The sequence below is a fragment of the Siniperca chuatsi genome, linkage group LG2 (genome assembly GCF_020085105.1).
Source record: "Siniperca chuatsi isolate FFG_IHB_CAS linkage group LG2, ASM2008510v1, whole genome shotgun sequence".
Taxonomy (NCBI): Eukaryota; Metazoa; Chordata; class Actinopteri; order Centrarchiformes; family Sinipercidae; genus Siniperca; species Siniperca chuatsi.
Genome location: NC_058043.1, coordinates 26585694 through 26604610, shown reverse-complemented (window position 1 = coordinate 26604610; position 18917 = coordinate 26585694). Strand labels below are relative to the sequence as shown.

The following is an 18917-nucleotide window of genomic DNA, read 5'->3' as shown; positions in this document are numbered from 1 at the left end:
TCTTTTCACTACAAAGAGAAAAAAAAAAAGCTGACTGAATCACCTGTTGTAAGCCGCTCTGAGCCGCTCTCAAGAACGGCTTTTCCACATCTAGATCCTCTTTAGCGCTTCCCTCGAAGTATTCGGCTCCTATCTCTTCACACCACTGCAGGGCCTGCCTGCCAGACACCTGCAAGGAAAGACAATCATCTAATCATAGCACAGACATCAAACAGTGCTGACATGACACATTATGTGGGATAAAATGGAACAAAAATCTTAAGTCATTGTCATTTTCAGATACATTCTAAATCCAAGTAGTGTTCTCAACTGCTTTTGGAACAGCAAGAATTATAGCTAGGGAAATGTGTTTTGTACGCAAGTCAATTTGTAATCGAGCTCACTTTGGCTGAGCAACAATTATTTATATTATTGATTAATCTTGTCAACTTTTTTCTCAATGAATGGATTCATCTGTTAATCTATTAAATGGCAGAAAATAGTGGAAAATGTCCTAATTCCCAAGGTAGTGTATTCAAACGATATGAAACAGAAAAAGCATCCTCACATTGGAAACGCTGAAACCAGAGAATTTTTAGAATTTTTGCAATTATGACTCACTTATTTGAGTAGCTGCTGATTCATTTTCTCTCGATCAGTGAATAAACTCAATGTTTCAACTCCATCTGAGGCTACATGTAACATTCTTCTTCCAAAGAGGTGTCGTTTCCAAAACACCACCTTTCTTCTACTTTTGTGGCGCCTCAGTCAGTAAACTGTATTTCTACTGAAATACACTGTTCTAATATCCTTTCCTTCCTTCGAGGCCTGTGCGGCAATGATGACGCCAAATACAAGGTGTTTTACTTTGCACCCACATCAACACCGAACATGCGTCATTTTACTCTTTCACATCTAGCCGTGCTGAGTCAAATGTCTCTTGGGTGAGCAGCGAAACATCTTCAAGAATTAAACAGCAGCTCCATCTGCTTTTAACTTTCAGATATCCAACGACCTTGCATGACTGACCGGATCACAAACATTTCACAAAAAGTGTCATTTATAAAGCTTCGGCTCAGCTGCAGGCCAGGTAGTATCCGTTTTTACTGCACAGCCAAACGTGTACACTATCCGCTGTATATTTTTTCCCTCAACATCTGTACTGCTGAGGTTGACTTGGTCACAGTTACATGTCAAATCTCAAAAAACCAGCCAGTTTCAGTCTGGATTTCAGTGGAGCGTATTGACCCGAAGGGTGTTTGACTGGAAAGAGTAACACTTGAGTGTAAAAATACTGTTACTCATATTAAGTTTTTAAAGAAAACACACACCAGTTGAATCCTTGTATCTGTGCTTCACTATTTTACATCTACTGATGCTTTATTACAAGATGGCACCTTCACTGACCTCCCGGTTGCTCAGGTCAGTCTTGTTGCCCAGTACAATGAAGGGGAAGTCAGATGGGTCCTCAGGCTCGCCTTGGATCAGAAACTCCTTCCTCCAGCCCTCCAGGGCAGAGAAACTAGCTCTGGATGTGACATCAAACACCAGCATGCAGCAGTGGGCTCCTCTGTACAGAGGCGTGCCCAGAGACTGGAACCTCTCTGTACCTGCTGTGTCCCAGATCTGAGGGACACACAATACTGGAGATTTATGTTTTATGTATTAGTGCTCTGTTCCTTCACTGTGGCTGGACGGGTGGAGTGAGGACGTACCTGCAGGGTGACTGTGTCCCCATCTGTGTTGATTGTTTTGGAGAGGAAGTCAGTCCCTATAGTGGCCCGATACATGTTGGTGAAGCGGTGATTCACGTATCTGTTGGTGAAGGAGGATTTTCCCACCCTGTGTAAACACCCAGACACACCAGGTCAAAGAACAACACACTCAAAAGTCTCTCTCTGCTTCCAGAGTCAATTATCATTAACCTTTTTTTTTCTCACTGCCTACTAATTAGACTTCGGGGAATATCCATTAGGATTTACGCCTCAGTCTTACAGTAGCCTAAATCACAGAGTAAATGAAAGTGAAACAACTGTCGACGGTGCAGGAAATCAAAACTTTACAATAGTAATAATGGATATAAGAACAATAGAAATAAGAGTTTAAAAAAGAAGCTATCTGGCGTTACCCGGAGCTTCCTATGAGGATTAATTTCAGTGTAACCGGACTTCTTCCTTCGTTCATGTTCACGTCTGTTGTGGTTTCGAGCTGCAGCTGCCTTTAAGTGCTCCTCGTAATTTTGCCTTTTGGGAATGTAACGTGTGTCACAGTAGCTGTAGGCCAAAGTGTTTTTAATCTGGGCCGTAGCCAGGATGTTAGAAATAAAGAGGTTATGGATCGACGTGCCGCCGCCCTCCTTTTTCCCCCCCAAAAGGAATGTCAATTTTGTTTTTATTTGTTATTATTATTTCTATATATTCTTTTGATTTTATTTATTTAACTGTTCAACTGTATTTTACGTAAAATGTATTTCCTAACATGAAAGTCCAACGGCTGTTTCAAAGCCCTCTTTATAATACCGGGAATAATATGTTGGTGGGGAAATAGTGAACCTTAGCTGTTGGCCTAAAAGTAGTCAAATTTAAACACAGTGAGTCTAAAAATACTGGAATGACCCAATTAAATGTCCACCATATGTAACTTTCCTGAAATGTAGTTTCCTAAAACTCCAGAAATGTCAGTGTCCTCAATGTTTTTCATAGAAAAAAAAGAATGTAGCTAATGTAGCATTTTGGTGGCTAATGCTTTATTTCAGAGACAAGAGTGTCCAAAGCCATCTGAGCTTTACAGCTGTCACTTTGCTTCGTTGTTCATGTTCTCTCTGATTGTAATTACAGTATTTTTAACAGCCCTTGAAGGCACCATGTGACAGCCGCTTTGGTTTGGTGGCAAGTAGCTGATCTCTGTCCGGTCTGAGTCACAACCGATGACACAGCTGATTTCACAATAAAAGTTGGAATAGGCCGGAAACATATATATATATATATATATATATATATATATATATATATATATATATATATATATATATATAATGATATATATATATATATATATATATATATATCAGAGAATATAAAAATGATCCATAATACCTCCATAATGCAAAAACAGATGGATGGATCGATAGATGTAAGGTTATCAGTGACGGGGGTAAAATGATAAAAATGATACATGTGTTTCTGTTCTGATCTTCTTCTTTTTTCGTTTCGTTTTGTTTTGCAATGTGTATGGATGTGGTAACTTGCCATTAACTGTTTGTGAATTATGCTTTTCAGTAAAGTTGGGACAGAATATAGACAGTAAGTAAGTGGCTGTGCTGCAGAAATGAAGAAAAAGTAATTCTTTTTCTTGATGTAGGCTATTTGTAACCTATTTGAGTGCCATCTGTTCTATTTCTTTAACTTCACTGTAAAATAGTCATTTTGAATTAAAAATCTAAAATCAATTAACATGTGATCTACTGTAAATGATATTGGATAATATCTTTATTTACCACCAGGGGGCAGTATAGGCCTCAGGTGATTCACCTTTCTTCCAGGATTTCCTTTCTGTTGTTTCTGTCAGGTGGTGTTATCTACAACATGTCTAATGAGTCACTGTTTTCCACTATCTGTTTTCAATGTGAAGCTGTGTTTTTAACGCTTAAAAGCTGCTCAACGTTTAGATTCATCTGCCTTCATAAAATACACGTAACAGCCTTTTAAATCATTAGAATAACACTACACAAATATCACAATAAAGCTTTAAAATATATATGAAAATATTGTAGGTTTAACAATTACCGCAGACCACAGGAAACTCTGCAGCCAAACATTGTTAAAACCCACAGGACTTTGTTTTAAATTCTTGTGGAGACTCCAACGTTTTTGGAAAAAAGGTTGATAAAATGATGCATGTGTCATCTAGAATATTTCCATTTGATGTAATGATGCTGACAAAAAAAAATAAAATCATGGAGTCTTGGATTTGAATGTTTCACTCAGTGTAGAAATCCTATAGCTTCAGTGAAGAGCTGGAACAATAAAGTACACAGCATATGACTGTCAGATAAAGTGGAATATTTGATAATATGATTTTAACCTTAAAGCTACTTAAGGGGAAATAAAAAGGAAAACACTTACTATACTATACTAACTCACTAAAAGATTACTATTGACAGTCACAGACATGGACATAAAGAGATATAATATACATAACATGTACAAATAATGGTTCTAGGTGGGTGAAAAGTAAAGAGAAACATCAAAAATGATCAACAAAACACTAAAGTTCAACAAGAAATAAAAACATGCAGCTGCGCAAAAGTTAAAAAAAGCTACAACCAAATCAATACGAAAGTAAAAAAAAAAGAGAACAGCAGTTATAGTTACATACACTGAGGTAATGCTTACATGCTTTTGCATATCTGTGTCCTGTTGAGACTGTCAGAGGTGCAGCAGAATACTGAGATTCCACAAAATCTGCAATATAAAAAGCTATGATATCTCCGTGAGTGCCATTAGACTGCCACGCTTTGGCCACTCAGCCACATGACTTTATTAGTCATTGCAGATACACACACTCATACAGTGCCTGATGCACAAAACATCACGTGCAGATCAGAGACGTGTGCCAAGAAAGCCACATGGATACTAGTTATTCTTTGTTGACTAATAATGTGAGCAACTGATGAGAAAAGAGGGTCAAACTAAAGAGCGATGGAGAGAGGACAGTGCGCGTGAGTGTGTGTGTGTGTGTGTGAGAGAGAGAGAGAGAGAGAGAGAGAGAGAGAGATAGCTCTCCTGGGTATGTCGCTGCAGCCCTGCATGGCACAGATAAGACCACCGCCTAAACAGAAGCCTGTTTCTTGGGAATTAGAAAGCTGTCCACTGGTGACACACAACACCATCCGTCACCCAGCTACAACGGGCTCACCCAACCTCCCAACTGTCCAACAAGACTGTCAGCTCCAGCTGTTTCTGTCGAGATACTGTCAACAGAGTAGGCATGTTGTGTGTGTGCCTGCCTACGCATGTGCCTATGCAGAATTATGAGCTACATGGCACGACCACGGACATGCTGCAATGTCCTGTAATGTCTGTGCGGCTGTATGCCAGCGAGCGGCGGGCCTGTAATTCCTGGCCTCCTCCTTTCATCTTGATAACCTCTTATCAGAGCAGAGCAGCCCGCTCACACAGCGGCAGCAGCCACATCCCTGCCCAGCTGTCCAACACTGCCACAGAGACCTCATTTCACTCTTACTCTCATAATATCACTCTCATTCACACACACACACACACACACACACCAGACCGGTGCGCGCTCCGTGTGAGCAGCGTGCATTTGCATCACCAAGCATCCTTCCATATATTTCCACTCATCCTGTTCGGGGTCATGGCAAGCTGGAGCACACCCAGCATGCACTGGGCGAGAGGCAGGCTACATCCTGCTCAGGTTGCCAGTCTGTCAGACACACATCTTTGAACCCAGGGCCTTCTTACTGAGACACAGGTGCCAACAATAAGCCAATATCCATAAACCAGCATGAAAAATAAATAGTATTGTGTTGAGTAACAGTGTTGAGATGCATTTTTTTTTTTTTGCACTTGCACTTGTATGATTGTATTTCAATTGCATTGTCACTTTATGTAAAGCACGTTGTGTTGCCCTGTTTATGAAATGTGCTATAAATAAAGTTTGATTTAACTAGCAGTGGCACAAGGGCAATCTCCCATCTCTGTCCTGTCATTTCCTGTCACCTGTCAATAGTCTGTCTATCTAATTGAGGCAAAAATGCCTAAAATAATATTCAAACAGCCTCCTTGAAATCATGCAGTATATATATCAACCAGAGTTAATACAAGTTTAAAGTGGAAACTCTCCTTAGTGGGAATACATTTAAATTGCTCATAAAGGACAGTAGCAACGATTTTAGAAATAGTTAGGTCATGAATCTTGGATGAACCTGTAAGGTGGGGGGGCATTCTGTGGCCAAGCAGCTGCAGAAAGAGAGAAACTTTAGGGAAATAGGTGATACAATTACAATTTTGTGTCACAGTTATCATGACCTATATATTGATTTGCATCTGCCTCAACTGATGGATACAGTTTATCTGGCTGTCACTACCTCATGAGGATGTCATTTTAATTGAAGCGCTGCGGTTTCTGAAGTGGCAGAAAAAGGCCCAGTGTTGCAAATTAAAAAAGGCCTCAATTCTTCCTAACTGTTTTTCTTTTTTCTCCCCTGATTTCCCTGAAAACTGTAAATGAACAAAGAGAGAGGAAAGTCGGGGAGCTGCTTTGACTATCAAATGACTGGGACAGTGACAGTCTTGTGCGCAGCCAGGCCGTGTTCAGACCATATCTCTCCCCCATGATTGCAGCTCCTTTCCCGATTTGCATTACTGTGTTCCACTCCAAGCTTTGCTGGACCACAAAGAAATTGAGTTTTTGCATTTTATATTTGCTTTGTTCAAATGTCTGTCGACTCTTTTCCATGTGGGCTTGGCCTTATCAGGAACTGTATGCACATTTCATCAACAGACAAAAAGTACCCATCCTGCATGCTCACTGCCCTGCCTGCATAGCTGGATGATATTTCATTTATGCGTGATAAACGTCTATCCATCAGCTAGACCTAATTGTTTGATAATAGCCATGCTTTGGTGCTGATATGCTTTGTATATGTGATGCTTTCTCTGTGGAAATCATCAGAGATACAAACACGTTATCAACACTAAACTACCAGCACACACGGCCATAAAGGAAGAGCAGAGGGAAGATTTAAAGCTGACACCTTCACCTTTCCCACTTGCTTCAGATGCCAAAAGCCTTTGATAAGACAAACATTATGTGTACCATTTGTAAATTAATTACGCAGTTAGACATCATTTTACATTCAGAGTTGTAAATAAGTTACATCTGCCCTCATACAAGTTTTTTCTCTCTGGACCAAAGAGGTGTGTCTTTTTAAAAAGTTGTCCCCAACCCCTCCCACGGACTGTCTCTTAGCCCTAAACTTCGCTGGTGGTTGGAGTAGTAGTTCTTGTTGCCATCAGCCTATACTGAGTCCTGCTGCTCACATCACTCATCTGTGACATCCACTCAGGTAGGTGACCCCTCAGCTCTTTGTCTCCTGTTGGTCTGTTCTTCAGTAGACACCAGAATATAATCCAGTTGATTTAATAAAGACTATTTGGCTTATAAAAGTGTATTTAACGCATTTGAAACTTTCACTGGTGAGGTTTAATATCACCTCAGGCCATTTATTGCTTGCTGCAGTTGAGTGAGTTGGTGAGGACTTTACTTTGGGGCTGACAGAGATTCTGTTTCCTTCTCAACGAAATGGACAGCTTCTCTTAAACTGAAGTGTTTTATTTAGATTTGTAACATTGTTTCCTTCAACATATTACCGTGGGTCTATGTAACTGAGTGATAAAATTAATTTGGATCAGTCATCATCATGATCGTCGTGCTTTTAGGTGATTTGGGGCTAAATTAATTTATATCCAATGAAATATCTCATCCTTTTAATGTTAAATGTATGCATATGTATTGATATAAATAACTGTAGTAAATGCCTACTTATTAACTTTTCCATTAGGATAGTAATTTAATAATTAGTAAGTTAATTAACCATGTTCTTGTGTGAAGCTCATATCTGAAAAGCAGTTTAACTTAAAATGATTAAATTAAATGAAATCTAAATGTGATTATTGCCGCCCGTTGTAATTTCTCAGTACAGTCTAATTTGATCGGCTCTCCACAACATGCTGTCTCACTCTGCTGTGTTTTACATTAGTCACATTTCTAGTCTAACAGATTTCTATTAATCAGATGAGATTAGGGTCATGTTGTATCGGTGGAGCTGGATATATTTAGCATTATAATAATGCTGTCTATCAGATTTTCTCAGACTTTATCAGACACTATCAGCCTCTTCTCTTTCCTCTTCTCTTTCCTCTAAAGATACAGAGTGAGAGTAGCCTTGTTCTCATAATACAGATTTAACATTCTGTGCTCTCATTATTTTTTCAATTTCATAATTTTTTAAAGAGTAATTTTAGATTTGTTTTTTAAAGGGCAGCAAATGGGCTTTGCATCTCAAGGACAAAAAATTGTATCACAAGTTATTCTTGAATAAAAATGGAAAAATCGTCAAAAAACACCACACATTTAGAAGACACATTTAGGTGGGAAAATGTCACATAATCTTCTCAGCAGTGTGACAGAGGTTGCTGCTAACACTCTCACTTAGAAAATCTGCCCGCAAACACAACTCAGATGTCGTTTTTTAGCTGGAGTGTTGTGCTGTTTCTCCACCCTGTGGGGCGTCCCTGAGGGCATATCTTTTGCATTCTTCTAACTGGTACACCTCTCGTAGACGGGCCACTCAGTAACCGTTTGGTCACTAGCTCCATCACTACAATTATAGACCCATTTATTTTTACTTTCAGCCACAGTCAAATGAGGATCCTAGAAAAGGAAGTTTAATGAAGCCTGCTGTCGAGAGATCTTGTCCCCGATAACTTCAAGTTTCACTGGTTGTTATGAAGTGAAGAGCGTGGTGATAATGTAGCTGCTTCAATCAAAGTTACAGTAAATCAGATACAGTTAATTGTGGCATGCATTTCCACGGGGGGCAAAAAATATTAAATCTTGAATGATCTTGAGTGGATGCATTTGACACAAATCTCAAAAGCACTGTATATTTCTCACATCCCTACTATTGTGGGGCTTTAGGTTGAGGTTTTTTTGTGTCAGCATGGAGGATTCATCAGAGCAGTCCCACTGGGTGTCTCCAGCTCTGCTCAGCTCAGACCCGCTGGCCGGTTTCTCGTCTGAGCCCGGCCTGCTGCCTCCAGGAGAAGACGGGGAGACCTTCTTCTCCAGCCAGGACACAGACTACACCGGCCTGCCCTCCTTCTTCTCCAACCCAAGCCACAGCCGAGCACCATCCTCCTACAGACACAGCTCGGGTCAGTCCTCCCACCCATCGTGACCCATCAAATCCATCTTCTCATCCACCCTCCAAATCATGATCTGACTTTGTCTATTCTGTCCCACTTTCCAAAGTTCGTCAGGTGTTCACCTCACCGAGCCTCCTCAGCAACCTCCAGCTGCTGGACGGGCCGGGCGGCCACTCCCTGGGCTCACCCTACAACCCTCCGGTCTCCAGCTGGAGCAGCAGCCCCCTCAGCAAGACTCAGCTGCACCCGCACACCCCGACCTCCCTCTACACCCCCGGCATCACCTCCTCCTTCACCACCTCCAGAGACGGATACTCGTCTCCGTGCAGAGAGGCCAGGGAGAGCCCCCGCCTTCAGGAGGCCCTGAAGGCTGAGCGTCTGAGCCCGCTGGGGGGGTCGGGGGCCAGCAGCAGTTTTCTGAATCTGACTCCTGCTGCTGGGAGTGTGTACACTTCGTCGTCTCACTCCCACCCACACATGCTGAGCCCCTACAGCTCGTACATGACGGGTCCACAAGACTACAACTCTTCTGCCCCCTACTCCAGCCCTGGAGCATGGATCAGCCCCTCATACTCCCCTAAACTCCACAATAAGATGAGGATATCCACTCCAGGTGAGAACACACTAAGATTTGTCATTTTCTCTGATTTTATTTTGTTAGGACTATAATTCGATTATAGGACAAACAGTCAACAATCTAAAAAATAAATACGTTTAAGATTGAAACTTCATTCTTAACCTTGGAAATAGCAGTTGGCAAAACAACTCACCATAAGGTCCATTTAGTGGCTGTTCTGGAACTTTTGATCATCTCACATGACCTTCATCAGCAGATGGAGTTGCCCAGTTGCAATAGAAACTTTCTAGGTCAGAAAAATGGCAATTTGAACATCTATAACGGGCAAATCCATCTGCTAAGGAAGACCATGTGATATAATTAAAAGCTCCAGAAGAACAAATAAATGGACTAAATGTGGTGAGATAGTTTTGTCACATAAAGAATTTAGTTCAATAATGAGATATTAACAATCCCCATATTTACTGTATTATGAGTCATTGTAAGACATTTGCACACAATTTTTTAATTTTTTTTGAAGACAGAATTGAAAGACCAAATATTGCCTGATTTATTTCATGGAGAATTTGTCTCTCAAATGTACATGTAACATTTTGTAATAAACCTTTTATGTACCACAGAATGCAGTAACAACTCTGTGCTTTTGATTCTGAATAGAGGCCAGAGAGTGTGTTAACTGTGGAGCCACAGCTACCCCTCTGTGGCGTCGGGATGGTACAGGCCACTACCTGTGTAACGCCTGTGGACTGTACCACAAAATGAATGGCCAAAACAGACCACTAATCCGACCCAAGAAGAGACTGGTATGACCCACTGAGATACACACCAACACACCTCTCTGGGTGACTAACTAGAAGGACACAGAGTTTGCTTTGTGAAATATTCAACAAATAATAAATCGTTATCAAAGCAGTTTAAAACCCTGATCATGTCTTTTCTGTGTTTCAGATTGTCAGCAAGCGGGCAGGTACACTGTGTGCCAACTGTCACACAAGCACTACAACACTGTGGAGACGCAACGCCAATGGAGAGCCTGTGTGTAATGCGTGCGGACTCTACTTTAAACTGCACAATGTGAGTCAGTCATCTGGATAAAACTCAAAACTATATTCTTTAAAAAATCAAAAAAAATCCATAAACTGATGCACAAGATTTCACCCAAAATCTGCTTGTAAATACAAATTCTGAGAAGCTCATTTCTTTCTTTTTCCAGGTCAACCGGCCCCTCACCATGAAGAAGGACGGCATTCAGACACGCAACAGAAAAGTGTCCAACAAGAACAAGAAGAGCAAGAAGGCTGCCATGTTTGAGCCGTACTCAGAGATGAGTCAGCAGCCCTCCCTGGACGGCAACGGTGGGCCCTTTTCCCTCGGCCCCGGGACTCTCCTCGCCTACAGCCACACATCACACCTCATCCCAACACCATCAACCCTGCATCCCTCCGCCTCCTTACCCTACACACACCACCTCAACACTGGCATGGTGCCCACACTGGTGTGAAATGACAAAACAGGTACCTGACAGCTGTGTATATTTAGGAATCAGCACGCAGTCATTTGTGTGAATTTGTACATGTGTTTCGTTGGATTCCACATCAGATGTCAGGTGAATCAAGTTTATGTTCACTGTATTTTAGGGGGATGCACCAATATTATCTTGATCAAGTGCTTGTTTGAAGTCAGATAAATCACGCTTTTGAGGTTGCTGCATGTATGAATGCACCGATAAGGGAATTGTTTCAGCTGTAAAAACAAACACAAATCTGATTTGACTGCCATATCTGAGTCTTAATCCCTCTTCTATTATTCATAATGTGACATTATATTTTGATTTTGTGTTATACAGGTCTGTTTTGTATTTGCAAAATCGATATTACCATATTGAAACTCTACAGAGAAAATAATAAAATGTGAGACTTATTCTGTTGGAGTTATGAAAGCTTCTGTTTTTGATGTCATTTGAATTCTCAATTCATCCGCTCAGTGAACTGACCTCAGTAAAGCCTCCTCTGTGGCTTTATTGTACTCCCCTGCTCAGGTATAATAGTCTCTTTGTACAGGCAGCGCTTCACTTTGACAGTGTAATTGTACATGTATGCAAATTTTCCATTCTGCAGAAGTGACAAACATAACATAACTAAAGTGCAACGCTTGCGCCTGGGTTTTTATATTTAGACCAGCACTGCCAGTTGATGAACAGGGCTTCAAGCTCAGACACATTCATAAGGTCACGTTTATATTTATCATCACTGTTTGTATGCTGATGAAGGGGGAGTTTTTTCATGCATAAAATTTCCACTTTCATGCTTGAATGCAAAGGTCAGAGGCTACAAAGAACATACTGTAACTTAGTAATGATAAGTTACAAAAGATCCCAAAGAGGCCAAAGACAGAGAAGTGAGAAAGCTGAGTACATACATACAGTAATGGAGTATTTTCATGCAGTCAATGTCTTACTTAAGTGAACGTATAAACGTATAACCAGCAAAATATAAAGTGCATAATATAGTATTTATTATGAAGCAAAATGGCCCCTGTCAGAGTTATATAATACATTAAAGGTTAATTATTACTGATGCGTAAACATGTAAGACGCATTATAATGTTGCTTACTGGTAAAGTTGGAGCTGGATCTCGATATGCTGTTGGGTAGTTTCAGCTGCATATTTTATTAGCCGATCATATGTTTACTTTGAAAAATCTTAATCTGAAAAGTAACTAGGAACTGTAGCTGAAAAAGAAATATAGTGGAGTAGAAAGTACAATATTTATATTGTGAATATGTAGTGTAGTAGAAATATAAAGTAGCAGTAAATGAACATACTCAACTGAAGTACGGTACTTGAGTAAATGTAATTAGTTACATTCCACCACTGTTAATGAGTACAATACTCAAAACTGAGTTTTTCAGAATATGCCTTACGTTATCACACAGTTTCTATGTAGAGCAGATGTTTCATTTTCAGACATACTGTGATTGTTTGTATCCAGGTAATCACACTCAATGAACCAGAGAAAACTGTTTCATATTGATTTAACTTGTGACCATGTTTTAGTGACTGATGAGATCAGACCATTCGGGGAAGGTTCTTTGACAGACTTTTGCTGCAAAAGACAAATGAAAATCCTTCAATGCAAAGAAACACATTCAATTTGTTAGAATTTCCTCAGGCAGTTGAACAGTGGTATGTATGTGCAGAATATGTTTTTATGCTGAGCAGCAGGGCTGGGGTTGCTCACACAGGAGTGGGGGATGACTGATAGGTTATCACTGAGGCCACAGACCCCAAACCATCCACCTGCTGCTGGCACCGCCACACTCACACTCCCTGTCTGTCAGTTAGTCAGTGAGGGGCACCATGTACACTTTAGGCATTTAAACGTAACACCAGAAAGAGTTATGGCAAACAAATAAATATATCATTGGTGTCATCTGAAGCCAATAGATGAAATCCATTTGTTTGCATGAACTCCAAGAGTTGTCATGTCATGTCATGTTTGGGTGAAATGAATCCAGCCAGGTTTCATAATCTGTGGGCACACGCCTCACTTGAGACAAATCTATAAATGATCACACACATCACTGTGCGTTTTCATAGCTGATTTTGCACACGCTTCACTGCAGACTTAAGGGAGAAATAAGACTTTCATTTATGCATTTGGTTTCAGCTTACTGAGCATGGACCTGTGAACATCTGGGCACGCCACCCACTCATGACACTGCATGATACACACACAAACACACACACACACACACACACACACACACACACACACACACAGTCGTGTTTCCATCACTTCAGAGGACATTACATTGACTTACATTCATTTCCCGGAGACTTACCCTAACCATAACCACTACCTGCCTAACCCTAACCCTAACCTTAAACCAACTCTTCATTTAAAATTAAATGATTTACGTTATGGGGACATATTGTCCTCAAAAGGAAGGCGAGTCCTTACAATGTGACTGTGTAAACCGATTTATGTCCCCACAACATGCGTAATACACGCTCACAAACACACACACACACACAATTAATCCACTTGAGTAGTTTGGTGATAAACCAACTCTGAGGCACACATTTTAATTTTGCCTGAGTTACTTATCACCTCAACACCTGAGTAGAAAAAGAGAGTTGATATTTTCTTCTTAGTGCAGCTTAATTTCATAAACAGCCAACCATTGCAATGCATAACTCCCCTGATTCCCCCAGGACCTTGATGATGAGAATTTAATGTATAGATGCCCCGTGAAGTAACAGAGTGAGACGTGGGGGTTTTCTATTCAAATTCACCCTCATTTTACCCTAAATCACACTAAAGCAGAGACACCTTCAAAATCCACATTGTTTCCCTCCTCAAGAATGATCAGAATAAGTAAAACAATCATGAGACAAAGAATTAAGTGTAAAAAAAACGACATGGAATGTAAAAAGTTGAGATGATTTGGCAAGCCCATCCATAATTTATACTCTTTTCCTTAACTGTCTCTATCTGCTGTTTATCTGCTGCAGCCGCCAGCTCTGCTCTGGGGAAATGGCAACAAATGCTGGGGATAGATTAGCAACCACAGGCCCGCTCCAGTTCACTCATGAGGCCGTCCGTTAGTGGCCTTCTCTCTCTTGCTCCTTCAGTGTTTCTCTCTTTTCCCATTCAGCCTGTTTTATCCTGCAGAGCTGTGCAATGTATTTGTCGTAGAAACTATTGTAACAGGGAAGCAAGTGATTTGATAATGAGTTGTTTTATCTTTAACAGCCTGGGGGACTATATAAGATAGATCATAACCATCCTTGGGCAAATTCATGTTTTGATTGTGTGAAATTTCAAACAACAGCCTTCCTGAAGGAGGAAACAGATGCATTTCTGACTAACAGAGCACATGTCAACACTCCACTGTTACATCTACAGCCAGAAATAAAAGATTAGTAAATGCAACTACCACAGTTCGATGTGTAGGAAACTCCTTTTGAAACATGTGGTACACGAGCACCCCCAAGAGGTAAGAACACAACACTGCAGCTCCAGTTTTTCCCCAACTGACACAGGATGTAAAACTCGGCACACACTGCAGTTTAGAGATAACACACATTTACGCATTTGTGTGCAGTTCATATTGTCATGTACATTGTTGATGCATATTATGTACTGGTACTGGTAAATTTAGACATATTTTTGGTATAGCTTCATGTATAGTCTTGATGATAACATACATGGATGTTAGTGTATGTTAATAGAAAGAATATTATGTATGCGAGTGGAGCTAATCTGATTAAATTAATTTTTTATGCATCCCATCATGTACAAGATTTTAATGTCTCCTTTCATGTAACTTATGACCATCCGGGATCTTTTTGATATAACTAAGATATTTTTATTATACTTGATATTTTTGACATACTGTATATATCAGCTTATTGGTATATACTGTATATCGCCTTGGTAACCATTTTTCAACATTTTGACCCAACGAAGATCCGTCAGGGATGTAAACATTATATATGTAAATAAAAGTGTGGTTTGGAGTCAGTGTGCAGGCATTACTCTTTTCATCTATGCTGAATATGAATTGATCCGTGAGATAAAGCATCAGTTGTTTTTGTTTTATTACAATCTTTTAGAATTGTCACTTTGCTTCACTTAATTCTATGAATTTGAATCGCTGAATAAATGTGAGATGTGAGCAGCGATTCACAGGTCTGGAATCAGGCTAGCACTTTTCTTTATGTAATAAATTAAAAAATGTAATTAAAAGGCTTTTTAAAAGGAACATATGACAGTGCCGTGAAGCCTATTGGAGATATGTGGCACAATTAGTTTGTTGGACTCAGGACTCAGCATGACAATATATTGTAGGTGTGTGTGTATTTTTACACTGGTTGTTTAAGATAATCTATACAACAGACAAAATAAAGACACAAGAAAAACATAAATATATTTATTTTTTGAAGCATGCCTAAAACTCCAGTTAAGCCAACAAAAGGAGCTGAGCATTACACAGTGAAAAGGAAATATAACTTATGTTTTCTGTCAGCTGTCAGTTTGTAAGTAGTAAAAAAATGGTCATCGGGTAATGCACAAAGGAAAAATTAAAAATAAGCAATCTCATCAAACCAGCTGAATCAGTTTCACTGTCTCTTAGCTTATCAGGTTCTTTTAAAGCACTTCCAGTCTGGAGAGTAACACCCTTTAACAACTGAAAATCTCTGCTGTGTGTTAAAAAAATAAAAGACACAGGACAAAGCATGGGTGAGAGGTGTAACAGCTCACCAAGCTACATATTATGGATACTCCCACAAACTGCTTTGGCCAATCCACATTCTGTCAGTGCACAAGCAGACTGGGCTTTTTGTAAACATTAACTATTTAGTTTTATTTTTGTTGGCGTATCAATACACATGGTGTGCCATGGTGAACGAGATGCTGCACCTTCACCGTTTCTTAGCGATGAACACACCGACCACTACTCCCATTAGCAGCGCCACTCCAACTAGCAGCCACCTACTCAGAGTCTCCCGAGATCTCCTCGCTTCTGCAGCGGCGTCTTTCCCGAAAACCTCAGCAAAGCAGTCCTGGAGTCAAAATAAATAAGAGGGAGAGAAATTTTGTTATTATGCTTTCCATCCACATTAAAGGAATACTCCACTGAAAATCTACAGTTGTGGCCTGAAGATATTGGTACTTTTGCACCTTTGCATGAAAACGTATGTATGTGCATCCTTAAAAAAATTGTTTTTCATATATGAAAGTGGTTTCCTACAAAACTGCAATATATCGGATACTCATTTAGCATGTGTGCTTGTTTGTCTTCAGTACGTGTAGTACATAAGTTGCTAGTACTAACTTGTAAATATATCTTTACTTACTTTAAATATGTATTTATGTACTGTATGTGCACATGTGTACATATATTTTTCATTATTTTTCCCCCCTTTTTTCCTAATATACATTTTTTGTTTGTAATCTAAAAAAGTAATGTGACCCCTATATAAATGAGGAAAAATTCAATATATTATTCACAAAAAAGAAGAAAAAAACATCTTCCAGAAAATTGATGACATTTGAAATTTTTTTGGTTTGCTGCAAAACAAGAAAGCTTACAAACAAACCCTAATCTTAAGATTTTTGAAATTCTATGATTACTGGATAATATTAAAACTTCAGTACCTTTTAGAAGTTGTAAGAAATAATTTAAATCAAGCCAAGCATGAATAATCAGATCAACGGCAGTGTATGACGCTGCAGGAGTAGTTTGAGAAGTTTTCAGGGACGTTTTGTGTCGTTTGTGTCATCTTGACATAATTTATAACTCCAAGCTGCCTGAAGCTGCTGTCCTCCATTGAAAATCAGGCTACAAACTTTTCAGAGCAACCTTTCAAGCCTCTAGGCAGTGAGTATGAGATACACACTATATGAGTATATTTCCAGTGGACTTTTTCTTTTAAATTGTGTGATGCAGTTATTGTGCAAATTTTTTCACTCCAGAGAATTCCAAAGTGTCAACTCGGGGTATTCGCAGTCATCTGATAGCAGTGCTGCAAAAATGTGAGTATTGGATTGACACATCCCTGGACATAGTCACAGCACCATAAATAAAACTGCGTGTTGAGTTCATCCCCTGTCGACTCACCCATCCTCCTTGGCTCTGGATCCACGGACTGATGTGCTCATCCAGATACATGGTCATCCAGTCTGCGATGCGGGAAACCAGCTCGCTCATATCCTTCTCCACGCATTCCACACACAGTACACCACCAAAGGCAAACAGGCCCACTATACGTCCCCAGTTGACTCCATCCTTGAACACCTCGTCCATCACGCTCTTAAAACTGTGGTAGGCTGTGTCAGGAGTGATGTCAAGCTGCGAGGAAAGGTCACTAAACGCTTGCGTGAAGAGCAATTCAAACTCATTTGCTGAGTCCCGAAGAGCTGCTTTTACAGCCTCTATGGCAGCACGCGGGGATGACGACGTCACCGGCTGGCCAGCCCCGTTCCTGCTGTTGACCAGCGAGCCGTTACCGGCAGCTAAGTTGGCCTTGTCTCCCTCAGTCCTTCCACCAGCATCCTCGGGTCTCAGCAAGGAGGTTGGGTAGTTCCTCTGAGAAAGTTTGTAGCTTATAAAGAACTCCACCAGCTCTCTGTTACTGCACGACATTATTTCCACACTGTGAACCTCCAACACACAGCCAGCCTAATCAGACCCCATGGTTTCTCCTGCCATTCCTCTCAGTCTGTCAGCTGTCACATTAAAGCTTCTTCACCTTATGTTGGAGCTAGCGATAGCAGTCTGGAAGCATACAGGGACGAGAAAAAAAATGACATTAATTCCTGTGAGCAAATATTTTGCAACCCATGCTGCTGTGTCTTAGCATCCATTGGTTTCCATTAATTTCTGTATGATGTAAAAATCTATCAGGAGGCTGTTGAAACTTAATTGAGTTGTGTAATCCATCACAGTGAACTTCAGATATGCATTCATTTTTGTCTGCCACATTATCATTGCTGGGTAATGCAGTTTAATTGCAGATTGATTTGAAATATCTGCACTGCATTAGCACACAATGATCATTTGTAAAATGTCCTCTGCACGTTGCAGCAATCTGCTGATACGACTTTTCGTATTCTACAGAAATGAATGGAGACTAATGGATAACTGGAATGGTAAAAAAAAAATGTACCCAAAAAACGAAAAGTATAGCAAACATTTGACAATAAATTAGAGCTAACAAACATTAGCTTAATAGCAGCCTTACAGGCTCAGCATTATGAAATGCAGTAACATACGATGTATATAAAGCCATATGCGTCTAGATGCCAACTTGCCACCGCTGACAGCTCTGGCTACAAATAACGTAGATACTACCAGTTTTAGCTTTATGTGCTAACTAGCTGTTTATAAACAGTCCATGGGACACGCATCAAAAACAACTACAAACTACAGCCACAGGACTGATATGAGGTAATAATTATTGCCAGTTATACTTACAACTGCTAAAATGTTGTTTTCCTTTTGAGAGTGCAGCTATGGAGTAACTAAAAGCTGTACTTGTGAATGCAGACACAATATGGACATTTTTGCAGCTGCAGACTCTGTGGCCTGAACAGTGATGCACGCTGGCGGTTGGCCAATTCCGCTACTGTACCAGCCAGAAGTCCCACCTCCTCCTGCCGCCGCACCAATCAACGTCTGGGAGAGACCGGAAATTAAGGGGCCCGTGAAATGAAAGCAAAATCATTGGAAGAGTATAACCGTTTGTTCTGAGTCAATTTCACATCCACAAATCTAAATGGCCGGGCTCCAAACCTGCTTTCATTGTTTCATTCTCATACTACAACAGTATGGTACCTTTATTAAAGATGTGACTGTTAGCTAAGGAGATATATTTTAAGCATACTTATTTTTTTGTTTT

At 40.2% G+C, this 18917-nt stretch overlaps 3 protein-coding genes across 6 annotated transcripts in view; 1 reads left to right on the top strand and 2 right to left on the bottom strand.

The window, feature by feature from the left end:
* Positions 1 to 4667, bottom strand: part of LOC122887291 (blue-sensitive opsin-like) — a 29326-nt gene extending 24659 nt beyond the window's left edge. The window contains exons 1-4 of one of the 4 annotated variants that reach the window (XM_044220377.1): positions 4357 to 4667; positions 1695 to 1821; positions 1387 to 1605; positions 44 to 169 (exon numbers count right to left, since the gene is read on the bottom strand). In XM_044220377.1, the coding sequence (XP_044076312.1) occupies positions 44 to 169; positions 1387 to 1605; positions 1695 to 1821; positions 4357 to 4385 (501 nt within the window). In that variant the 5' untranslated portion in view covers positions 4386 to 4667. Of the gene's footprint in view, positions 1 to 43; positions 170 to 1386; positions 1623 to 1694; positions 1822 to 2107; positions 2240 to 4356 lie in introns of those variants that run through there. The other 3 variants (XM_044220387.1, XM_044220368.1, XM_044220395.1) reach the window with 3 other exon arrangements.
* Positions 4668 to 6939: 2272 nt separating this feature from the next.
* gata1a (GATA binding protein 1a) lies at positions 6940 to 11427 on the top strand. The gene is made up of 6 exons (XM_044220422.1): positions 6940 to 7069; positions 8704 to 8939; positions 9037 to 9543; positions 10165 to 10310; positions 10456 to 10581; positions 10721 to 11427. The coding sequence occupies exons 2-6, from the start codon at positions 8726 to 8728 to the stop codon at positions 11006 to 11008; spliced, it is 1281 nt and encodes a 426-aa protein (XP_044076357.1). The 5' UTR covers positions 6940 to 7069; positions 8704 to 8725; the 3' UTR covers positions 11009 to 11427.
* A 4004-nt stretch (positions 11428 to 15431) lies between these two features.
* On the bottom strand, positions 15432 to 18672 carry LOC122887336 (bcl-2-like protein 1). Its single transcript, XM_044220436.1, has 3 exons — positions 18494 to 18672; positions 17138 to 17794; positions 15432 to 16079 (listed from the first exon to the last, which is right to left on the bottom strand). The coding sequence occupies exons 2-3, from the start codon at positions 17660 to 17662 to the stop codon at positions 15939 to 15941; spliced, it is 666 nt and encodes a 221-aa protein (XP_044076371.1). The 5' UTR covers positions 17663 to 17794; positions 18494 to 18672; the 3' UTR covers positions 15432 to 15938.
* Between the last annotated feature and the right edge of the window lie 245 nt (positions 18673 to 18917).

Excerpts from the sequence above, each read along its gene's own strand:
- gata1a (XM_044220422.1), top strand. The coding sequence starts at position 8,726 with ATGGAGGATTCATCAGAGCAGTCCCACTGGGTGTCTCCAGCTCTGCTC. Across the intron at positions 8,940-9,036 it reads CTCCTACAGACACAGCTCGG|TTCGTCAGGTGTTCACCTCA; the intron begins GTCAGTCCTCCC and ends CACTTTCCAAAG. Across the intron at positions 10,311-10,455 it reads TCCGACCCAAGAAGAGACTG|ATTGTCAGCAAGCGGGCAGG; the intron begins GTATGACCCACT and ends TCTGTGTTTCAG.
- LOC122887336 (XM_044220436.1), bottom strand. The coding sequence starts at position 17,662 with ATGTCGTGCAGTAACAGAGAGCTGGTGGAGTTCTTTATAAGCTACAAA. Across the intron at positions 16,080-17,137 it reads TCCAGAGCCAAGGAGGATGG|GACTGCTTTGCTGAGGTTTT; the intron begins GTGAGTCGACAG and ends TTTTGACTCCAG.